Source organism: Coregonus lavaretus, assembly GCF_964263955.1.
Source record: "Coregonus lavaretus genome assembly, chromosome: 18".
Lineage (NCBI taxonomy): Eukaryota > Metazoa > Chordata > Actinopteri > Salmoniformes > Salmonidae > Coregonus > Coregonus lavaretus.
This window is the reverse complement of record NC_140005.1, coordinates 25,322,934-25,347,474: the sequence shown is the minus strand read 5'-3', so window position 1 is coordinate 25,347,474 and position 24,541 is coordinate 25,322,934. Positions and strand designations below refer to the sequence as shown.

At 44.8% G+C, this 24,541-nt stretch overlaps 1 protein-coding gene and 1 pseudogene across 2 annotated transcripts in view; one reads left to right on the top strand and one right to left on the bottom strand.

Moving 5' to 3' along the window:
• LOC311145606 (ATP-dependent RNA helicase TDRD9-like) overlaps positions 1 to 24,541 on the bottom strand; it is a 35,851-nt pseudogene that overhangs the window by 9,671 nt on the left and 1,639 nt on the right. The window contains exons 2-27 of the transcript XR_014615596.1: positions 19,083 to 19,190; positions 18,892 to 18,959; positions 18,122 to 18,343; positions 16,685 to 16,807; positions 10,764 to 10,927; positions 10,567 to 10,670; positions 10,326 to 10,452; positions 10,123 to 10,207; positions 9,990 to 10,047; positions 9,773 to 9,882; positions 9,314 to 9,446; positions 8,723 to 8,888; positions 8,566 to 8,629; positions 8,307 to 8,415; positions 8,090 to 8,143; positions 7,893 to 8,009; positions 5,911 to 5,992; positions 5,790 to 5,866; positions 5,412 to 5,596; positions 5,068 to 5,241; positions 4,359 to 4,470; positions 3,978 to 4,193; positions 3,782 to 3,877; positions 3,406 to 3,661; positions 3,020 to 3,206; positions 1,216 to 1,287 (exon numbers count right to left, since the gene is read on the bottom strand). The product of XR_014615596.1 is annotated as an ATP-dependent RNA helicase TDRD9-like (transcript). The remainder of the gene's footprint in view (positions 1 to 1,215; positions 1,288 to 3,019; positions 3,207 to 3,405; positions 3,662 to 3,781; positions 3,878 to 3,977; positions 4,194 to 4,358; positions 4,471 to 5,067; positions 5,242 to 5,411; positions 5,597 to 5,789; positions 5,867 to 5,910; positions 5,993 to 7,892; positions 8,010 to 8,089; positions 8,144 to 8,306; positions 8,416 to 8,565; positions 8,630 to 8,722; positions 8,889 to 9,313; positions 9,447 to 9,772; positions 9,883 to 9,989; positions 10,048 to 10,122; positions 10,208 to 10,325; positions 10,453 to 10,566; positions 10,671 to 10,763; positions 10,928 to 16,684; positions 16,808 to 18,121; positions 18,344 to 18,891; positions 18,960 to 19,082; positions 19,191 to 24,541) is intronic.
• Positions 20,856 to 23,158, top strand: LOC311145229 (protein RD3-like; the record flags this gene model as incomplete). The annotated part of the gene is made up of 2 exons (XM_084181460.1): positions 20,856 to 21,172; positions 22,795 to 23,158. 2 exons carry the CDS (start codon positions 20,856 to 20,858, stop codon positions 23,156 to 23,158), a joined length of 681 nt encoding a protein of 226 aa, XP_084037586.1.

Genomic DNA, 24,541 nt, shown 5'->3' with positions numbered 1-24,541 from the left:
CCCTTTGGGACTCCCGGTCACGGCCGGTAATGAGGATCTGCAAAAGCCAGCAGGAGCGGGAGGAGAATAGTTGGGTCAGGTGAAGTTTTTTTTTTTCTTCTGGTTATCTAGATCTCTGGCGCCATCTTAAGGCATCAAACCGTAAGCTTAAAGCATCAAACAAGCTCAACGCATAGTTGATTTTATTAAAACAATGTGTCTATATATGGAAAAATACACGTCAAATATTTTCCAGCAATCCATTGGTCCAAAAAAGACGACTTTCGGTCCACTAAGATTATTATTATTATTTTTAGTTGGGGACAGCCCTAGATCCCTTAATGATGTCACTTGTTAAATCCACTTCAATCAGTGTAGATGAAGGGGAGGAGACAGGTTAAAGAATGATTTTTAAGCCTTGAGACAATTGAGACATGGATTGTGTATGTGTGCCATTCAGAGGGTGAATGGGCAAGGCAAAATATTTAAGTGCCTTTGAACCGGGTATGGTAGTACAGTAGGTGCCAGGCGCACCGGTTTGTGTCAAGAACTGCAACGCAGCTGGGTTTTTCCACGCTCAACAGTTTCCCGTGTGCATCAAAAATGATCCACCACCAAAAGGACATTCAGCCAACTTGACAACTGTGGGAAGTATTGGAGTCAACATTGGCAGGCATCCCTGTGGAATGCTTCTGACACCTTGTAGAGTCCATGCCCCGACGAATTGATGCTGTTCGTAGGGCAAAGGGGGGGGGGGGGGGGGGGGTGCAACTCAATATTAGGAAGGTGTTCCTAATGTTTGGTATACTCAAGTGTATTTCACTCTGTCCAGCTTGCCGACAGTCATCGAAACCTAGATAGTCTGGGAGTATTAAATTCCAATAGTGCTGGATAGAGGACCATTTGTAGAAAATGTTGAAGGCGAGGACATAATCAATTTCAAGTGCGGCCCTGCGGACCTCAGTGAAGACCGAATGCGGTCCGCAAGGGCAAAATGAGTTGGACACCCATGGTCTATCCCTTATTCTAATGTGCTTATTATATCCCAGATCATATCCCATTCCCAGTACTGTACCTGATGGCTGTCCTGAGGACTGTCATTCAACGCAACTGAGTTAATGCGGTCCTTCTCTATGAGCACTGACCTGTAAGGAGTTAACACATTCATTAGCACTGGGATATAGTGTCACCAGCACTGGGCCAAACTCTAACCTGATCTGTGTGACACTGACTAACCTGTAGTCGGTGACGTTGCTAAAGCTGTGGAAGTTTGACTTTGTGAGGACTGGATGTGCCATGCACACGAACCTGTGGGAAACAGCATCAGCAACACTTTACTTACAGTCACCAGTAAGACTCAATGGGCATCCTGTAGCCACTATCATTCATAAACAATTATTTAATACATGTTAAATAACAGGAAAAACATTCCCCAGAAACAAATTGTTTTCCACAAATTCCTGAGAGGAAGGAGTGGCCCTGGCCCATAGCCACTAATACAGTCGTGGTCAAAAGTTTTGCGAATGACACAAGTATTGGTCTTCACAAAGTTCACTGCTTCGGTGTTATGAGATATTTTTTGTCAGATGTTACTATGGTATACTGAAGTATAATTACAAGCATTCCATAAGTGTCAAAGGCTTTTATTGACAATTACATTAAGTTTATGCAAAGAGTCAATATTTGCAGTGTTGACCCTTCTTTTTCAAGACCTCTGCAATCCACCCTGGCATGCAGTCAATTAACTTCTGGGTCACACCCTGACTGATGGCAGCCCATTCTTGCATAATCAATGCTTGGAGTTTGTCAGAATTTGTGTGTTTTTGTTTGTCCACCCGCCTCTTGAGGATCAACCACAAGTTCTCAATGAGATTAAGGTCTGGGGAGTTTCCTGGCCATGGACCCAAAATTTCGATGTTTTGTTCCCCGAGCCACTTAGTTTTCACTTTTGCCTTATGGCAAGGTGCTCCATCATGCTGGAAAAGGCATTGGTCGTCACCAAACTGTTCTTGGATGGTTGGGAGAAGTTGCTCTCGGAGGATGTGTTGGTACCATTCTTTATTCATGGTTGTGTTCTTAGGCAAGATTGTGAGTGAGCCCACACCCTTGGCTGAGAAGCAACCCCACACAGGAATGGTCTCAGGATGCTTTACTGTTGGCATGACACATGACTGATGGGAGCGCTCACCTTGTCTTCTCCGGACAAGGTGTTTTCCAGATGCCCCAAACAATCGGAAAAGGGATTCATCAGAGAAAATGACTTTACCCCACTGGTGGTCCCTGATCCCGCAGCTGAATCAACTATAGGAGACGGTCCTGGCGCTTGCTGGATTTTCTTGGGCGCCCTGACGCCTTCTTCACAACAATTGAACCTCTCTCCTTGAAATTCTTGATGATCCGATAAATGGTTGATTTAGGTGCAATCTTACTAGCAGCAACATCCTTGCCTGTGAAGCCCTTTTTGTGCAAAGAAATGATGACGGCACGTGTTTCCTTGCAGGTAACCATGTTTAACAGAGGAAGAACAATGATTTCAAGCACCACCCTCCTTTTAAAGCTTCCAGTCTGTTATTCTAACTCAATCAGCATGACAGAGTGATCTCCAGCCTTGTCCTCATCAACACTCTCACCTGTGTTAACGAGAGAATCACTGACATGATGGCATCTGGTCCTTTTGTGGCAGGGCTGAAATGCAGTGGAAATGTTTTTGGGGGATTAAATTCATTTTCATGGCAAAGAGGGACTTTGCAATTAATTGCAATTCATCTGATCACTCTTCATGACATTCTGGAGTATATGCAAATTGCCATCATCAAAACTGAGGCAGCAGACTTTGTGAAAATTAATATTTGTGTCATTCTCAAAACGTTTGACCACGACTGTAGAACAAAATGTACACCAGCTCGCATACTATCAAAATGGCTCCACCCTCTGGACAGGAGGAGGCAGGCAAAAGGCAGAAAGACGATGACACCCTCTTGTGGTGAACAACTAACAACACCGTCTGGTTGAAGCAGACAGGCAGTCTATGAAATGTGACTCAGCCGTTTGGCCAGTGTTCTTGCCTTGCTCTTCAGAGAGGACTGGCTGGTCTTGGCGAAGGACTGGAGCAGGCTGTCAATTAGCTGCTTCTCCTCCTTGCTGGTCTTCCAGGAGCTGCTGGTAGCGTTGGGGGTGTAGGTGCTGTCCTGCAGGTCTTTGTTCAGAGACACCAGCACGTCGTGGATCTGCTCCAAGACACACAACCACACAGCACGGTCAGGGTCACAGCCTGTGTTTCTACTGCTGGACAGCTAAGAAACACTGAATTATTTATGTTTATAGCCAAGCCTGACAGGAATACTATAACTGAACAATTCTCCATGAGCACAACATTCTAGAACCTGCAGTGAAGACAGACGGAAAGCTGGTCTGTGTTTGAGGTACCTTGGACTCAAAGCTCTCCTCGGCCTTGATGGCGTGTCCCACCTGTATCATGATGTCAGCCACGCTGGAGGTGACCATGTCAGTGTTGATCACTAGCTCCACGCGCATGAAGCCGTGCAGGATGGAGAACAGGGAGACTGAACAAGTGGCCGTTCACCAACGTAATAAAGCGGTTGCGGGCGCGGCTGCTCCACTGGTCCCCCAGGATCATGGACTGGGCCGATGGATGCATCCCAGAGATCCAGAACTCCTGGGCCTGAGGAGACAGGACAGAAGACAATTGTAACAGAATACAGGACAAAGTCAAACCAGAATATAGGAATACTAGATCAATTTAGGATGTGGCCCTAAGATATTTAAAACTTTGTAGCTGTACCTGGAATGGGTGGGCCATGATATCAGCAGGTAGCTCCCTCATGCAGCTACACGACAACAGAGTGGTGTTTCCACCTGGACATTCAGAACACACATACTTTACATGGTTCATCCACTAAAACTGCAACTGTAATCAACCTGTGTCTTTAAGTGTATGAAAGGAGTGATTGTGTATACTAGTGAGCATGTGCTTGTACCTCCACAGAGCTGCCGCGGACATGCAGGATCTTGGCACGGTAGTAGAGGCCCTGCTCGTCGCCCTCAGCGAAAGGTGCCAGGCACAGCAGGTTGGGGTAGAGGGAGACAGGAACTGGACACAGCTCATGAGAATTAATCTCCGCTGTCAGATGGCGCTGCTTCTCCATGCTGGCCTCGCCCGCCTTGAAGCCCCAGAAGTGGTCCACCTCCACCACCTAGGGAGGCAAAATGAAGGAGACATGCTTGGTTACCACCTCCAAAACATACTGTGCATTGCCAAAATGGAGGGTATGTGATCACCTCAATACAGTTATAGATATAATCGTCACCAGATTACTCATTTACACAAAAACAGCTCCCAGAAATTCAGCCTGACTAACCTCTGTGATGTTGACCGGGAAGATGGGGTTGGAGGGCAGCTTGTCTGGGTCGATGGTGCTGCTCAGCACCCCCACTGGGTAGACTGAGTTGTTCTGGAAGTCCACATTCACACTGCAAACCACAGGACAGAACGAATTATTCTTAAAAAGCCAGGAGGATCCCTCCAAGAGGGAACATAGTGCTAGTGTAACAGTCCAAGTCACTGAGCTGCATCATTGTATTAGTGAGTCTATGAGACTTACCTAACTCACTCATGACAGCCCTGTCTGTAAATGTATGTGAGAAGGAGGGGGAGGGTCTGACTCTGCCTAAATCTACCCTCTCAGAGGCTGTGTGATGGCTGTAGAGGGTCAACCAGAATGCAAGCACGTCAGGTTACATCAAGGCCCAGTGTGGAGGGGTGCAGCCTGTGGGTGACTGCAGGCCTGCAGGGGTACGGGCAGAGCCCACTCCCCCCAAACCCAGATGGCCACTAACAGGACACCTCCACCCCCCTGAATAGGTAATTGGCCCTGAGCCAGAGCTGGCATTACCTAGACATCAACTGACTGACTGACTGACTTCTACTCCGCTAAATGCATTTCTCTTGAGAAATTGGGGTTAGATGATGTTACACCCATGCAGCAAACTGTATTTTGTAGCAAAGGAGAGGGTTAAAACCCCAGCTGAGTGGATTAGTAGTGTGAGAAGGATGTATAGGCTCCCTACCGAGCGCATCTCATGTGGCAGATGGTCCTGCTCCCCGCACGGGTCTCCACCTCGTCACTGGGGTGCACAAACAGGTCCAGAGGATGCCTCTGGTGGGCCAGGAGGAGGGCCAGTGACACCTCAGGGAGCAGCCCCGACCCTCGGGTAGTCGTCCGGTAGAACTCTACATGCCCTCTGAAGGAACACACAACAAATGTTAAACTGTCTTACCAATGGACTATGGGCATGCTGTAAGCTATGTAAGACCATTTAGGTCAAAACATCTATGAAGTATCTATCTATGAAACATGTAACATGATGAGTTATGGTAAGTCTAGTAGAAGTTTGATCCATTAGTTTGTTACCTGGATCCATCGAAGGCTATGGACTTAACCTGGCCACACTGACGGAACAGGGACTGCAGTTGCTTCTAGTCCAGGAAACTGTAGGGGGGCAGGTTCCAGGCTCTGTCGTAGCCGGCCGCGACCGGGAGACCCATGGGGCGGCGCACAATTGGCCCAGCGTCGTCCAGGGTAGGGGAGGGAATGGCCGGCAGGGATGTAGCTCAGTTTGTAGAGCATGGCGTTTGCAACGCCAGGGTTGTGGGTTCGATTCCCACGGGGGGCCAGTATGAAAAAAAATTAAATAAATAAAAAAGAAAGAAAGAAAAAAATATAATGTAAGTCGCTCTGGATAAGAGCGTCTGCTAAATGACTAAAATGTAAATGTAAAATGTTCCTCACCTGAGACGAGACAGTCAAAGAGCATGGCAGTGGGCTAGCATTCACAACATACAAACACTTCATGAATGTATAGGAATCTGATAAATCAGGGAATCAGGGATAAGGGGTAATGGCATCATACCAGCACTGTATGACAGGTCTTTGGAGGCCAGCTCTTCATCCATTTCCCCTTGGGCAAAGTAGTTGGGGTAGTAGGCAACCACCTGAAAGATGGAATGCCTTCAGAAAGTATTCATACCCCTCGACTTATTCTATACTTTGTTGTGTTACAGCCTGAATTCAAAATTGATTAAAATAGATGTTTTCACCCATCTAAAAACAATAGCCCATCATTTATTTTACATTTTTAAAACGAAATACCTCATTTACATAAGTATTCACACCTGAGTCAATACTTTTTAGAAGCACCTTTGGCGGCGATTATAGCTTTGAGTCGTCTTGAGTATGTTTGTATCAGCTTTGCACATCTGGATTTTGTGATTTTCCCCATTCTTCCTTACAGATTTTCTCAAGCTCTGTTAGGTTAGATGGGGCAATCTTTCCACAGCTTTTCAATGGGATTCAAGTCTGGGCTTCAGCTGGGCCACTCAAGGACTTTCACATTCTTGTTCCGAAGCCATTCCAGCGTTGCTTTGGCTGTATGCTTAGGGTCATTGTCCTGTTGGAACGTAAATCATCGCCCCAGTCTAAGGTTGTTTGCACTCTGAAGCGGGTTCTCATCAACGATTTGCCTGTATTTGGCTCCATTCATTGTTCCCTCTATCCTTACTGCCTGGTTCTCCAGACATAGTGCTTTGCATTCAGGCCAAAGAGTTACATATTTGTCTCATCAGACCACAGAATCTTTTGCCTTATGATCTCAGAGTCTTTCATGTGCCGTTTTGCAAACTCCAGGCGTGCTGTCATGTGCCTTTTCTCAGGATTGGCTTCCGTCTGGCCACTCTCTCATAAAGCCCAGATCGGTGAAGTGCTGTAGAGACTGTTGTCCTTCTGTCAGGTTCTCCCATCTCAGCCAAGGAACTCTGTAGTTCTGTCAGTGGTCATTGGGTTCTTGGTCACCTCCCTGACCAAGGTCCTTCTTGACCGGTTGCTCAGTTTGGTCGGACGGCCAGCTCTAGGCAGAGTCTGGGTAGTTCCATATTATTTCATTTCCTAATAATGTAGACCACTGTGCTCTTGGAAACTTTCAACACTCTAGAAGTTTTCTACCCTTCCCCAGATATATTCCTCATCACAATTCTATCTCGGAGATCCACGGACAGTTCCTTGGACTTCATGGTATAGTTTCTGCTCTGACTTGCACTGTCAACTGTGGGACCTTGTATAGACAGGTGTGTTTCTTTCTAAATCATGTCCAAACAATTGAATTGGCCACAGGTGCTTGTCAATCAAGTTGTGACATCTCAAGGATGATGAAAGGAAATTTGATGCACCTGAGCTCAATTTGGAGTGTCATAGCAAAGGGGTGTGAATACTTATGTAAATGAGATATTTCTGTATTTCATTTTCAATAAATTAGCAAACATTTCTAAAAACATGTTTCACTTTGTCATTATGGGTATTGTGTGTAGAAGGACCTTGGTCAGGGAGGTGACCAAGAACCCAACGACCACTGACAGAACTATAGAGTTCCTTGACTGAGATGGGAGAACCTGACAGAAGGACAACAGTCTCTACTGCACTTCACCGATCTGGGCGTTAGTCCCGTGTAGCTCAGTTGGTAGAGCATGGCGCTTGCAACGCCAGGGTTGTGGGTTCGATTCCCACGGGGGACCAGTATGAAAATGTATGCACTCACTAACTGTAAGTCGCTCTGGATAAGAGCGTCTGCTAAATGACTAAAATGTAAATGGCTGAGAAAAAATATGAATTTAATCCATTTTGAATTCAGGCTGTAACAACAAATTGTGGAATAAGTCAAGGGGTATGAATACTTTCTAAAGGCACTATCAAATAGACAGGGGCTACAGTGTTAGCACTGCGGAATGATATTCTGAATAGGAGGGCTAGGTACAACAGGTAATATTATAGTGTCATAATAATAATCATATAGCTATAAGTTGGAAGTAAGCTCCTGAATGCTGGCATGTGCCTCGGTTTCACCTGCTGGATGAACCTCTGCTTGTGGAGGCTGGAGTACTCCATTGGCGCTGGGTTCTCAATCACGTGCATGTTGAACTGGGACACTCTCTCCTTCAGGTCCTCATAGAGCTCGGCCACCTGGGGGTCACAGAGAGGCAGGGTCAGGTCAGGGATTTGGGTCACCTGGTGTGTGTTTGGTGAGATGCTGGTCTCTATACCTCTCTGATCCTCTTGATCTAGATGCAGTTCTCCTTGCCCCACTCCAGGTTGTCCTGGGAGGAAGAACACACACACACACACCTTACTGCAGACATCTCAGCCGATACTGGACCTTTGTCTAATGTCTTTAGGCACCTCCTTTATTCCATACACTTCTATGTATTATCCATGTTTAAAGTTAATGTATGCAACATAACGATCTAAATACTCTCTCACCTTCGGGTGCCTCAACTCTCCTTTGCTTCTGGACATGTGTCAAGCCTTGAATGCGTTGACAAAAGCAACGGAATCACTCGGCACACCGTGTGCGAACAACAGCTTGCTCCTGAATATTCAAACATTTAAGAGACAAGGATGACAGTCTTACAGCAGACAATAACTCAAATGGCAGTGATGAGGTAGATATTGTAGAAGTGTAATTATATATTTTTTGCTGTATGATAGAACATGTATACATTTTCATGTGCTGACTCACTTGTAGCCTGCCAGCTGCTGTAGGAAGGGCACGGCAAAGAAGCTCTTCAGAGACAGGGAGGCGGCTAAGAGAGAGAGACATGTTGAGGAGTTGTTGCCTGAACACACACCTACAGTTACACACCTACAGACAAAGCATAAACCCAAACCCCACTGACCTATGATGAGGCACTCCTCCAGACAGCCAAAGAAGTGGCAGAGCACGATCATTTTCCCCAGGTGCAGGTCCACAGGCAGGTGAGGCAGAATCCGACCCAGGAACGTCAGCTCTCCATCAAAACGCCTCTGGCCCTGCCCATCGTTCCCCACAGACAGTGCACCCATCTACACCACACACGTCATGACAATTATCATTATTTCAAAAATAACTGACTGCAAGAATACTTAGGCATCACACATACAGTCAAACATAATAATACAAAATACAAAAATGTCTGTCCATCAAACCTTCCAACCAAAGAGCCCATCCACAGCACATACACAGACTTCATCAAAAGGCTTTACGCCCCGCTCAGTCACAGCTGACAAACACATACACAAACACCACTGACAGAGCTAATGCTAGCTGACGTAAAGGTCCTGACACAGCAGAACCAACGTTAGGAAACCATTGCAACATCACAAACACACAGTGACAGATTTGGGTGTTCAGCACCATTGTATCTAAGATTCTCATTGGAAACCTCTCCACAAATACAGGAATCCAAAGCCTTCAATGGCTGTTTGTGATAAGGTCCACAGTGAGGTACCTCTTTGAGCTGGAGTATGATCCTCTCGATGTCATTGAGGTTGGGGGGGTGAGAGGACAGTGGAGAGGAGGGAGCAGGGGTCCCCCATGTCCAGAAGCTTCACCTTCAGCATGATGTTGGCCAGGGGGGCACGCTGGGAACAGTACAAAAAACAACCTAGTCAGAATAAAATAGCAGCTTTATACACTGAGTGCACAAAACATTAGGAACACCTTCCTATATTGAGTTGCACCCCCTTTTGCCCAGAACAGCCTCCATTTGTTGAGGCATGGACTCTCCAAGGTGTCAAAAGCGTTCCACAGGGATGCTGGCCCATGTTGACTCCAATGCTTCCCACAGTTGTGTCAAGTTGGCTGGATGTCCTTTGGGTGGTGGACCATTCTTGATACACATGGGAAACTGTTAAGTGTGAAAAACCCAGCAGTGTTGCAGGACCAAGTTTGGGAAACCCTGCTGTACTGTACCTCTACGCTGGTTGCAGTTGGTCTTGGAGGCCCATGTGAGGCGGAGGGACTGGTAACGGGTCTCTTTGTCACAGACCATGTGTCGTGCCAGACAGAAATCAATCACTGTCAACAGGAATACATCACATATTCAAGACATGGAGAGTGAATACAGTATGGCAGTACATATAGCAAGGAAGGTCTGTAAACATTATGAAAATGAAAACACCCACCATATTTGACATCTGGGACTGTAACAGAGCTCTCTGAAATGTTGGTGGAGAGGATGATCTGTGGAGACAGAGACAAAACACTTTGCGTTCTAGAAGTCCTATTCAGTAGACTGGGTTGTGGTGTGATAGTTACCTTCCTGTACCCTGGGACAGGCACCAGAAACACCCCATTATGCTCCTCCAGAGTGACTGAGGAGTGGAGAGGGTACACCTGCAGTCTGAAACATACACCGTAACAGCACCATCAAGTTTCTACTACGCACCGAACACAGTCTCCCTACCATAGTCACGCTCCAGAGACCACTGAAAGTGCACATGTACACACACAGCACCCACCTCTTGCGCACCAGCTTGGACAAAGCCTCCTGCATGTAGTGGATCTCACCCAGACCAGGGAGGAACACCAGCACACTGCCCCTGTCTGGCAGAGACAGGCCTCCCTCCCTCCCTCGCAGTCCTGCTGCTGAGATACACAAACACACCAGGACAACTAAGTCAATGGTAATTAACAAATAGTGAACGAATGGTTTATTTATCAAGCGAGCTAAGATGAAGAGTACAGCTGTTGACCCCTCACCTCTGATCTTTGGCCTCCAGCTCGTCAAAGCTCTGGATAAGGCTGACAGTCACATTGTACATCTCCACAGTGATGTAAGGGTCGTCTGGACGGCGGGTATCCACCTGATAGTTAATACACAGACACAGTGTTAGGTCAGTCTAAACCATGAGTACCAGCTACATCCACAGACTAGGCTTGGGGCTCCCCCCTCTCACCCTGTAGGGAATCAGGCTATGGAGGTCATCCAGGTAGAACTCCTCGATGGCGTAGGGAGCCCCCTCCACCTAAAACACATAGGCTGGGTTCATCGGCTGCGGATGGGGGTGCCAAAGTACTCTGCAAACTCCCTGCAGTTGATGGTGGCTGACATGAGGATGACCTGCATAAAGGGGGAAGGGAGGCGGTGTGTGTCTGTTCAGTCAGTACGGTTTAGGATCACATGGTGGTGAATGAGATGAGAAGCGTGGGCTCACCTTCATGCTCTGCCATGGTAACAATATATTACTCACGTTCAGCTAGTTTGATGTTACTGGGTACTAAGAGACACAATGTACATCAGATAGGACATCATCATTACCAGTCAAGTCATATCTGTAGACTACTTTGAAATGGTGTCGCACATTATACCCAAACATCTGTACTTTTTCGATACTAGAACATGAAAAACGGTTTGGTACTAGAATTGTTGTTACTTACGGTGCTTCAGTCAAATGTGTCTCACGGATCAACTCTGTCTATCAACGCAGCCGATGTCCCCCTTATAGCCCGAGGCGTGCACCGTGCCTGCTCCACTTCCTCATTACTAGTCCCCTGCAGTGGGAGTCTGGGTTTGCCTCATGTTAGCTCCCCACTCATGCTGTACAGAACACTTTACAATGCAATAAGATACCAGTAGCTTCCAGCTTTGTAGGCTATAGTGCCTTTAGAAAGTATTCACACCCCTTGAATTTATCAACATTTTGTTGTGTTGTAGCCTGAATTTAAAATGAATTACATTTAGATTTTCACACAATACCCCATACACACAATACCCCATAATGTCAAAGTGGAAATATGTTTTTACAAATTTTTAGAAATTAATAGAAAATGAAAAGCTGTAATGTCTTGAGTCAATAAGTATTCAACCCCTTTGTTATGGCAAGCCTAAATACAGTGGGGGAAAAAAGTATTTAGTCAGCCACCAATTGTGCAAGTTATCCCACTTAAAAAGATGAGAGAGGCCTGTAATTTTCATCATAGGTACACGTCAACTATGACAGACAAATTGAGGAAAAAAAATCCAGAAAATCACATTGTAGGATTTTTAATGAATTTATTTGCAAATTATGGTGGAAAATAAGTATTTGGTCACCTACAAACAAGCAAGATTTCTGGCTCTCACAGACCTGTAACTTATTCTTTAAGAGGCTCCTCTGTCCTCCACTCGTTACCTGTATTAATGGCACCTGTTTGAACTTGTTATCAGTATAAAAGACACCTGTCCACAACCTCAAACAGTCACACTCCAAACTCCACTGTGGCCAAGACCAAAGAGCTGTCAAAGGACACCAGAAACAAAATTGTAGACCTGCACCAGGCTGGGAAGACTGAATATGCAATAGGTAAGCAGCTTGGTTTGAATAAATCAACTGTGGGAGCAATTATTAGGAAATGGAAGACATACAAGACCACTGATAATCTCCCTCAATCTGGGGCTCCACGCAAGATCTCACCCCGTGGGGTCAAAATGATCACAAGAACGGTGAGCAAAAATCCCAGAACCACACGGGGGGACCTAGTGAATGACCTGCAGAGAGCTGGGACCAAAGTAACAAAGCCTACCATCAGTAACACACTACGCCGCCAGGGACTCAAATCCTGCAGTGCCAGACATGTCCCCTTGCTTAAGCCAGTACATGTCCAGGCCCGTCTGAAGTTTGCTAGAGTGCATTTGGATGATCCAGAAGAGGATTGGGAGAATGTCATATGGTCAGATGAAATCAAAATATAACTTTTTGGTAAAAACTCAACTCGTCGTGTTTGGAGGACAAAGAATGCTGAGTTGCATCCAAAGAACACCATACCTACTGTGAAGCATGGGGGTGGAAACATCATGCTTTGGGGCTGTTTTTCTGCAAAGGGACCAGGACGACTGATCCGTGTAAAGGAAAGAATGAATGGGGCCATGTATCGTGAGATTTTGAGTGAAAACCTCCTTCCATCAGCAAGGGCATTGAAGATGAAACGTGGCTGGGTCTTTCAGCATGACAATGATCCCAAACACACCGCCCGGGCAACGAAGGAGTGGCTTCGTAAGAAGCATTTCAAGTCTCCAGATCTCAACCCCATAGAAAATCTTTGGAGGGAGTTGAAAGTCTGTGTTGCCCAGCGACAGCCCCAAAACATCACTGCTCTAGAGGAGATCTGCATGGAGGAATGGGCCAAAATACCAGCAACAGTGTGTGAAAACCTTGTGAAGACTTACAGAAAACGTTTGACCTGTGTCATTGCCAACAAAGGGTATATAACAAAGTATTGAGAAACTTTTGTTATTGACCAAATACTTATTTTCCACCATAATTTGCAAATAAATTCATTAAAAATCCTACAATGTGATTTTCTGGATTTTATTTTCTCATTTTGTCTGTCATAGTTGACGTGTACCTATAATGAAAATTACAGGCCTCTCTCATCTTTTTAAGTGGGAGAACTTGCACAATTGGTGGCTGACTAAATACTTTTTTTCCCCACTGTAAGTTCCGGAGTAGAAATGTGCTTAACAAGTCACATAATAAGTTGCATGGACTCTGTGTGCAATAATAGTGTTTAACATGATTTTTAAATGACTACCCCATCTCTGTACCCCACACATACAATTATCTGCAAGGTCCCTCATTCAAGGAGTGTATTTCAAGCACAGATTCAACCACAAAGACCAGGGAGGTTTTCTAATGCCTCGCAAAGAAGGGCACCTATTGGTAGATGGGTAAAAACAAAAGACCAGACATTGAATATCCCTTTGAGCATGGTGAAGTTATGAATTACACGTTGGATGGCGTATCAATACACCCAGTCACTACAGAGATACAGGCGCCCTTCCTAACTCAGTTGCCGGAGAGGAAGGAAACCGCTCAGAGTTTTCACCATGAGGCCAATGGTGATTTTAAAAAAGTTACAGTGTTTAATGGCTGTGATAAGACATAACTGAGGATGGATCAACAATTGTAGTTACTCCACAATACTTACCTATATGACAGAGTGTAAAGAAGGAAGCCTGTACAGAATACAAATATTCCAAAACATGCATCCTGTTTACAATAAGGCACTAAAGTAATACTGCAAAAAATGTGGAAAATAAATGAACTTTTTGTCCTGAATACAAAGCGTTATGTTTGGGCCAAATCCAACACAACATATCACTCTTCATATTTTCAAGCATGTTGATGGTTGTCATCGGCAAGGACTAGGGAGTTTTTTTTATTTTTATAAAAATAAATGGAATGGAGCTAAGCACAGGCAAAATCCTAGAGGAAAACTTGGTTCAGTCTGCTTTCCAACAGACACTGGGAGACAAATTCATATTTCAGCAGGATAATTACCTAAAACAAGGCCAAATATACATTGGAGTTGCTTACCAAGACAACATTGAAATGTTCCTGAGTGGACTAGTTATAAAAAAAGTTAAATCAATTTTATTCCCACTTTGTAACATAACAAAATATGGAAAAAGTCAAGGGGTGTGAATACTTTCTGAAGGCACTGTAACTTTTATCGCTAGCTTACAGCTGAAGCTAACATCAATTCATTACCCTGGTACTTTGTTTATGATACTACGCAAACCATAAAGCAAAATATGCTGATTTCAAAGCTGATTGCTACCAAAAACGTTATTCATTTACTTAAATCGGTCTCTCCGTCACGTCTCTCCATCAGCCTAAGATGATCTATTGCCTCAGCGTGTGTGAATAGGGCTCTGACGGTTCTATGCAAATGGTGTCGATCAGTAGAATAAAATAAGTCCCAAATGGAAGTGAAACAGATTGTCATCTGTACCCCCATGAAATCAGCCAAAACAGGCTTAATAACTCAATACATGAACACAGTCCTATTGCATATGCATTCACCTGTATTGTGAATAGGCCTAGGTGACATTTTGATTTACCCAATTTATCAAGAGATTTACCATTCAAATAAATGATTACCATTATGTTGTTAAGTAGTTAGATTGGTAAAAACAAAGTCAAGTTGATTGTACGATTGTTTAATTGATTCATTAATGCATATACAGTGAGGGAAAAAAGTATTTGATCCCCTGCTGATTTTGTACGTTTGCCAACTGACAAAGAAATGATCAGTCTATAATTTTAATGGTAGGTTTATTTGAACAGTGAGAGACAGAATAACAACAAAAAGATCCAGAAAAACGCATGTCAAAAATGTTATAAATTGATTTGCATTTTAATAAGGGAAATAAGTATTTGAACCCTCTGTAAAACATGACTTAGTACTTGGTGGCAAAACCCTTGTTGGCAATCACAGAGGTCAGACGTTTCTTGCAGTTGGCCACCAGGTTTGCACACATCTCAGGAGGGATTTTGTCCCACTCCTCTTTGCAGATCTTCTCCAAGTCATTAAGGTTTCGAGGTTGACGTTTGGCAATTCGAACCTTCAGCTCCCTCCACAGATTTTCTATGGGATTAAGGTCTGGAGACTGGCTAGGCCACTCCAGGACCTTAATGTGCTTCTTCTTGAGCCACTCCTTTGTTGCATTGGCCGTGTGTTTTGGGTCATTGTCATGCTGGAATACCCATCCACGACCCATTTTCAATGCCCTGGCTGAGGGAGGGAGGTTCTCACCCAAGATTTGACGGTACATGGCCCTGTCCATCGTCCCTTTGATGCGGTGAAGTTGTCCTGTCCCCTTAGCATAAAAACACCCCCAAAGCATAATGTTTCCACCTCCATGTTTGACGGTGGGGATGGTGTTCTTGGGGTCATAGGCAGCATTCCTCCTCCTCCAAATACGGCGAGTTGAGTTGATGCCAAAGAGCTCGATTTTGGTCTCATCTGACCACAACACTTTCACCCAGTTCTCCTCTGAATCATTCAGATGTTCATTGGCAAACTTCAGACGGGCATGTATATGTGCTTTCTTGAGCAGGGGGACCTTGCGGGCGCTGCAGGATTTCAGTCCTTCATGACGTAGTGTTTTACCAATTGTTTTCTTGGTGACTATGGTCCCAGTTGCCTTGAGATCATTGACAAGATCCTCCCGTGTAGTTCTGGGCTGATTCCTCATCGTTCTCATGATCATTGCAACTCCACGAGGTGAGATCTTGCATGGAGCCCCAGGCCAAGGGAGATTGACAGTTCTTTAGTGTTTCTTCCATTTGCGAATAATCGCACCAACTGTTGTCACCTTCTCACCAAGCTGCTTGGCGATGGTCTTGTAGCCCATTCCAGCCTTGTGTAGGTCTACAATCTTGTCCCTGACATCCTTGGAGAGCTCTTTGGTCTTGGCCATGGTGGAGAGTTTGGAATCTGATTGATTGATTGCTTCTTTGGACAGGTGTCTTTTATACAGGTAACAAACTGAGATTAGGAGCACTCCCTTTAAGAGTGTGCTCCTAATCTCAGATCTCAGCTCGTTACCTGTATAAAAAGACACCTGGGAGCCAGAAATCTTTCTGATTGAGAGGGGGTCAAATACTTATTTCCCTTATTAAAATGCAAATCAATTTATAACATTTTTGACATGTGTTTTTCTGGATTTTTTTGTTGTTATTCTGTCTCTCACTGTTCAAATAAACCATTAAAATTATAGACTGATCATTTCTTTGTCAGTGGGCAAACGTACAAAATCAGCAGGGGATCAAATACTTTTATCCCTCACTGTACATGGCCGTCTCTGAAAAATGTTGACGTAAAATAATTCTAATTAAATGATATTGGACTCAAAAGATGCCCAATGATTGAACAGAGCAGTAGGTTAGTTTCTGTCTGGATCAAGTGCCATTTTGTGACTTTGGCTAATATACCTTCTTTTTTTGGGTATCCTTTTGGTATCATTTTCGTATCGAGTATCGTGATACTAAACCTGGTATCGAAGTCAAAAAATTACTACTTTGAAATGATGACCAGTCTGAGTCTCAGTTACCTCATCTATGAAGATGTGGGAGTACTCAGTCAGCCTCTTTGCGCTGACCAGTTTCTGCAGCAGCACTCCAGTGGTCATGTAGATGAGTCTTGTGTGTTCAGTTGCCATCTTCTCCAGGCCCACCTGAAACAAACAGAGAAACATATGAGTAGGTGCCCTTACATTTTCACACACAAGCACATAAACACAAAAATACACAGACCATTAGACCTGTCCATGTCAGTCAAGAGGAAAGGTGAAGCCTAAAGGCAGACGTGAGGATTCTAAATCTACTGTAGCTGTAGGTATTTATCTATCTATCTAGCTATGTGATGTCAAACATTCTGTTGAACAACTCACATCAGCCATCATATCCCAGAGCACAAACTCACCACACAACGTGACTCTCAGAGATCAGACAAATTGCCTATCCTAACATTTCTCCCTGAGGAGTTGCTCTCATGTCCTGCTACTCAAATCCAAGTACAAATCATGCAAGACTTTCACAAAAACTCTCAGTAAGAAACGAAAGACAGAGATAGAAAGCACTGTAAACATCCATCACACTACCCTTAGGACAGTCAGACAAAGCCAATGCTAAGAGGAATGTATAAAAACAGCCCTCCCTCATGGCAGGAGTGTCATGGGAAGGTCACTGTGAAAGTGGATAATGCTCTGTTACTCTCTATACATCTTCAAGGCCCGGAACCCATCGGTTTCTCCAGCTCTCTACTGGACACATTATACTGGTAGAACAAGAGAAAGAACAGACACTAGAGAACCTACCAATTGGATAATGATCATTATCTGGTAGTAAATAAATTGTATAGCTCCCACCAGGTGCAGAGCATGGGTACTTGGTGTCTATTTTCTTCCTATGTGCAACACAAGGTTTCTCTTACAATTCTGCAATATACTGTGTGCTCCCATCTGTATTTATTCTGACAAGATTTCAAGCCCTTAGGTGTTCATCAGGTCAGCCCATCACTGTCTCACTCCTCACTCAGTGTCTGGCTAACAGTGACATCATCACCGCTCCTGCAAACTGCAGCAGAGCAGACAGAGGAGAGGAGCAGGGAGTTATAATTAGACGGTGTCTGCTGTTTCAGAGCTGGACACAATGCATCTAGACAGCCTGGAAACAGTCCAGCATGGAAGTGTATCCACCACACTCCTCCCTGTGCAACAGAAACTTCAAGTGGGCTTTTTGTACAGAGCTTCATCGAGGGGTAATAATATCGCTGGAGATGCTAGACTCAGTCCACTGCCCCTTGTTATGAAACTTGAACACGCAATTCTGGTTTCTTACACCTTTTTCTCCATCTTCTTTCCACCAAGGGATGTGTGCGCAAATCAGACTTTGTAACACATTACGCATGGTAAAGTATTTTTGGGGGATATAGATATCAAAATGATATCATCAACAAGGTGTGTGTGAGTTGTGAATACTTCACTAACCTGGTATCCTACCAGACCACCCAGGGTGCACTTGCACTCTCTGGCGACCCATCGGGCGATGCTGCTGGCGCCTATTTTGCGAGGCTGGGTGACCACAAGGTTACAGGGGGCATTCTTCTCGCTGTAGTAGTCCAGGATGAACTGGGGCAGCAGGGTAGTCTTCCCACAGCCTGTGGCTCCACGGATGATCACCATTGAGTTGTTTTCGATCAGAGAGATGAGCTGGAAATACACAAACACAGAACTGCACATCAAACACAGCAGAGGGAAGGAATTAACATATTGTAGCCATTTAAAGATTAACACAAAATATGATTCAACAATCTAAATTATAGTATATAATAAAGTATTCTAATCTGTTGTTTATGTTCACAAAGTCACAATAACATTAAAACATTCCGATTTTGCTCTTGTAGGACAATACTTGTGAATCTGAATCTGTAGGAAATGAAAGTCTGAAACACACATCTCTTCACTAATGGACAACTAATGGCCCTACTCCATCACACTCTGTTACTTGTGTGCATGTGAAGACATTCACAGTGGGCTATTTCCCCTCTTGTTGCGCTTATGGCTCCATCAGACAGAATCAGTGCTCATCTGAAGCACACCGTAAAACCTTAAGTGGTGTTATGACCTGAGGAAATGTTGCTGATGACCATCTCTGTTAAAGTCTATGACCTGAAAATGTCCTGACATGGTAGGAGTAACTAAAGCATGCATGTGTGTGTAAGTGTGAATGCGTGCGTGAGGCTACTAAAGTATTTTACCTCCAGTCTATTCTTTGTAATGGGCAAGGTGGGGTACTCATAAGTGGTCAATGGGGGTGGAGGTGCAACTAGAGTTGGAGAGATGAGGTAACACAAAAAGGTTTGCTCAATGACTTTCTGTATTGTTTGGGAAAAAAGGCATCCAATTGGAAGCCAAATTAACTAGAAGATTATATAAATGTGTAACTCACTCGCCAAAAAGTCAGACTTTCCGGTCATGCTCCTCAGTCCCCAGTCTTCACTCTTTGGACTGCCCTGCTGTTGGGGAGCTTTTGCAGGGCTATAAAGAATAAAAAAGTCTGACATTTCAGTGTGAACACACACACACAATCAATTAAGCATCAGAGGTAAAAAAGGTAGGTGAAACATAGCGCCCCCCATAGGACTACTATTAGGCAGCAACAGGCTCTTCACATTCTGCTAATTTTCAAATACACAAACCAAAACCATCTCCAGGGCAACAAACGTGTGAAGAATCCAGTCTGAAAATGCCTTGGCAAAAACATGCATGTTTTGTCTCAGCAAGCACACTAGTAGTGAGTGGTGATAATGTGGCTTTGTCACTGTGAGTAAGTAATGTTATGTGAGTAATGCTAGTGACCCTACGTCAAGTCAAATAGTTCTCCCCCTTACTCTCTTTCTGAATTACCTTCCCCCCTCACATCACCCTTCCTCTCCATTGAAATCCCCCTTTCCCTATTTGCTGTTTCTAACATTCCTCTCTCTCTTACTCGCCCGCCCCTTCATCTCTCCCACTCCTCTCATTCGTGGCTGGGCCAGTCAGGCCTGGGGCAGTGTGGCAGGGACAACAGTCCCAGTCATCTCAGCTTCTCTCTAGGCGAGAGAAGGACTTTATCTACACAGCAGGCAGACACACTGTCAGAGCTGGGAGCAGCTCACACACACATTTATATGCACACGCATTGACTGACTTACACACGCACTTCAGCATCTAACCACAAAGCAGCTGACCTTACATCAAAGCGGCACAAAGGAGAGTGAGTGAAAGGAGAGGAGTCGGCACTGAATCAGAGGAGAACACTGAGTAACTCCGCTGGAAACAGTCCAGAGGACAGGAGAACAGGGACGAGTGAAGAGGACGATTACGCAGTACAGAGAGGAGAGAGAGAGGACCATTTGATTTCTTACAGACGGACAGCAGAGTCCAATAAAAACCAGAGAATGGAGACTTCACAGACAGACCCATGGAGACAGAGTCCTGGAGATGCTACTCTATGAGACGCCTGCGTTGATCTCTCTAGATCACTCTGCCTACATCTGGCTCTCTCCCTCGAGCCTAATCATTGCAGCATTCAACAGTAAGTACCAACCATGCAATAGCTTTTCTTTCCTCTTTTTTTTCTCACAACATGCAATGATCAGAAAGTTCCAACAATAAAATGGCACTCATCTAGACAATAGGCACAAATCAGGAATCACAAGTGCATTATTTGAAGAAATTAGCTAGGACAGGCAGGTTTAATAACAAAACAAATTATTGTTCTTGTGCTTTAAGACGTTGCTGCCAGGTATACAGCACTGCGTGCTCTGTTCACGTAGCATGACCTGTGACCCCAGGCTGTCTAGTCTGTGTGTAGCTCAGGTGTGAGGTACAGAGAGAACCATCAGTCTAAGGAGATTACTACACATCCACACCTGGGCATCTTTACCTGAGTGAGAATGCCACTGAAGGCAAATCAAACACTGATGACAGAGAGTCAGGGACCAGAGATCAGCTTGTGTGGAGGTGATCCATTTCTCATTTTCCACCATGTCAAGTCTTCAATGAGTGCAGACCAGTCAATAGTACAATTGCAATCCTTTCAACTGTTCTGTTAGAAACAGACTTCAGGATAACTGGGGGGTATTCCTTGACACTCGTGGCAGCAGTGTCAATACTTTTGCTTCAGATGTAAAATACTTTTTTTATCTTCTCACTGCAGTAACCACAGCACTCCTCCGCCATGCCCCTGTTCAGCTGGATGAAATGGTCGCGTGCTGAACGACAACAGGCGAAGGATGAGAGGGCGTCTGGCAAGTCCACAGGGGTATCACCCAGCTGCACACTGATCAGGGAGCTGCTGTGGCACGTGGAGGAGAGGGAGTGCATGGCACGGGAGGTGGAGCAGGAACACAGGCTGGCCCACAACACCGTGGGATACCCCCACTGGCTCCAGAGCTACCCCAGGTTACGCACGCTGATCCCTGCATCAGAGCGCCGCCAGCTGGAGCACTTGTGTGCCCAGATCCAGCCTATGCACACCGCTACGGTGCTCTCCAGGTACACCACTCTTCATACAGTACCCTCTTCATATTAGCACAATGTGTCCGAAATAGCCACTGCCCCCACACCAGGATGACAATAGGCAAAGGAGACAAGAGTCTCAAAGAGAGTGGGGTAGGGCAAAGCTGCCAGGGAAGCCACTTTGTGTTATTGTCACAGAAGTAGGTTACATGGGGTGTGATCATGCAAAGGTGAAGGGGACCCTATGGGGCTGAGCACAGCAAAAACAACCCCCAGGGAAAGAGCTTTCCATTAGCAGTATCATATCCCTGTTAAAATAAAAACACATCCCACCACGTTTTACAGTGATGGTGACATTTGTATGAACAGACTGAATTTGGCATTTCTGAGGGGCTAATTGAGGAATCATGACCCTTGTAATCGTACTTTAAATAACCTTTAAATCCACCACTGGTCTAGCAAAAATTAATGTAAATTATACTTCACAAAAATGTAAATGCAACATGCAACAATTTCAAAGATTTCACTGATGTACAGTTCATTTAAGGAAATCAGTCAACTGAAATAAATAAATTAGGCCCTAATCTATGGATTTCCCAGATAACTATTTTTTTTTAAGGTAGGGGTGTGGATCTGAAAACCAGTCAGTATCTGGTGTGACCACCAATTGCCTCAATTGCCATTTTTTTTTTAAGGTAGGGGTGTGGATCTGAAAACCAGTCAGTATCTGGTGTGACCACCAATTGCCTCATGCGGCGCGACATCTCCATCGCATAGAGTTGATCAGGCTGATGATTGTGGCCTGTGGAATGTTGTCCCACTCCTCTTCAATGGCTGTGCGAAGTTGCTGGATATTGGTGGGAACTGGAACACGCTGTCGTACACGTCAATCCAGAGCATCCCAAACATGCTCAATGGGTGACATGTCTGCTGAGTATGCAGACCATGGAAGAACTAGGACATTTTCAGCTTCCAGGAATTGTGTACAGATCATTGTGACATGGGGTCTGTGCATTATCATGCTGAAACATGAGGTGATGGTGGCGGATGAATAGCACGACAATGGGCCTCAGGATCTCGTCTGTGCATTCAAATTGCCATCGATAAAATGCAATTGTGTTTGTTGTCCGTAGCTTATGCCTGCCCATACCATAACCCCACCGCCACCATGGGGCGCTCTGTTCACAACGTTAACATCAGCAAACCGCTCGCCCACACGATGCCATACACGTGGTCTGCGGTTGTGAGGCCGGATGGATGTACTGCCAAATACTCTAAAACGGCGTTGGAGGCGGCTTATGGTAGAGACATCCCTGCAGTCAGCATGCCAATTGCACGCTCCCTCAAAACTGGAGACATCTGTGGCATTGTGTTGTGTGACAAAACTTCACATTTTAAAGTGTCCTATTTATTTTGTCTTCTTTGCAAAATGTCCTCCTGACAACCAGAGATTGGAGAGGGCGCATAAATACGACCTCAGCCTTGTCACCTCACACAATACATGATACTTTGATGAAATAGCGTACATCAGTTTCAGCATAATTTTGTCAGCTAGGCCTAATGGATAATTGAAAGCCCAAACAGCTTCATTATTGTGGATAATGCAGTTTGGGTTAAATAGTTTATTAACCCACTATAACCCTCTATCTCATTCGCAGGTTCCGTGATGTGCTGGCCAGCAACAACATCCTGCCCTGGGAGCTGGTGTATGTCTTCAAGCAGGTGCTGAGAGACTTCCTCAACAAAGAGGAAGGGGAGGAAGAGGAGGATAACATGCCGCAGCCAGAACTGCTTGGGCCAATGGAGGCCTGGACCAACCGATACCAAATGAAGCAGGGCTTTGTCACACCTACTGTGCCCAACTGTGGTGAGCCCCAGAGAGAGGAGATCCCAACCATCTCTGGCTACGTGGACCGTACCATGAGAGGCTCTTATCCTTTCACTGCCCATAGGGTCTGGGACCTTCCCTACTACTACCCAGTGCCACATAACTCTACAGAGGCTTACAGCACCCCACTGTGAGAGCTGGTGGGGTGGTAAAGTAGTACCCAACTCATGACCTTACCGGCTGCTATCCTTGTTAGGTCATGAGTGAAAGAGTTGTCATCTAAAAAATATGTTACAGATTCATTTTAATTAGGACTGCAACAAAATCTTGCCCTGGACCGGCACTTGCTTGAGGGCAGATTCAGACATGCAACAATGGATACTGCTAGCTACCTGGACTAGGGGTGCATCTCAATAGACTACTCAGTTACTCTAACTACTACTGTAACTTAGCTAGCTACTTCATTTGCACTGATTTGATAAGTCAACCCGTACCTAGGAATTTTGGCACCTGGCTAGTTAGCTATTTTACTGTGTTAGTATTACTATTGTAGCTAAATAATGCTATTTTAATTGGCTAGCTAATATTTACTGAAAATTATGTAGCTAGCTATGTACCTAACTAAAAGGTTTAAAGCAAAGTTCCTTTCATGTTAGCTAGCCAGCCAACAAATGTGAACATGTGTGACAGTTTCTAGGTTTCCATCCAATTGGCAACAGATTTTCATGCCATTATTCTAAAAACCGCATAAAAACAATGAGCATTTTCCCAACAGAGATGTTTCCATCAAATGGCGTTGTTGCAGCTAAAAGCCTGTGCGTAATGACTTAGTGCACATACAAATACATTGTGGTGCAATTCCCATGTACAAGTTAAATGTGTTTCCATCGCATTTTCAACTCTACTGATGGTTCTCACAAAAATTGTTGGGTTATATAGCTAGTGTGCCCACTCTGGTATTGGCACGTGTGCTCTAGCCAACAGCGCGCAGATAAAGTACTAGAGCGCACATATAGCCTACATTATGACATTAATTAAGAGCGAGATTATTTGTATATGTCAAACGGCAGCCAAGCATCGATGATCATGTCAGCTGAATAAGACCCTCGATATTTATTGAAAGGTGCATTAAGCGCATCACCCTGTGAAATTCAATTTATTTAATCTGTAGCCTAATAAACTGCATGCTTTCCCGAGGAGTCATCGATATGGTTATTTTATCAATGTCGAGATTTGAGAAGTTTCCCGAAAAAAAAAATATTTCCATCAGGCCTGTCATTACATTTTTTTAGCCTACGTACTTTAATCGCATAAAATGGTTGGAGGGAAACCTGGTTAGTGCAGGCAGACTGTACCGTCTTTGGTGCAAGGGAACATGTGCAAGCTAGCTAACGTTAGCTAGCAATGCCATCTACATTTTTCTAGCTAGCTAACTAGCTAGCTAACCAACTGAACTCACCTCTGTATAGGCGATATGCACAGGCGAGCATGACGTATTTCCGGTTAAATCTCAGGATGGATATAAACTTCCGGTTATCGTAGAATGCTGTGCTACCGTATGCTAGCATTGAATGCTT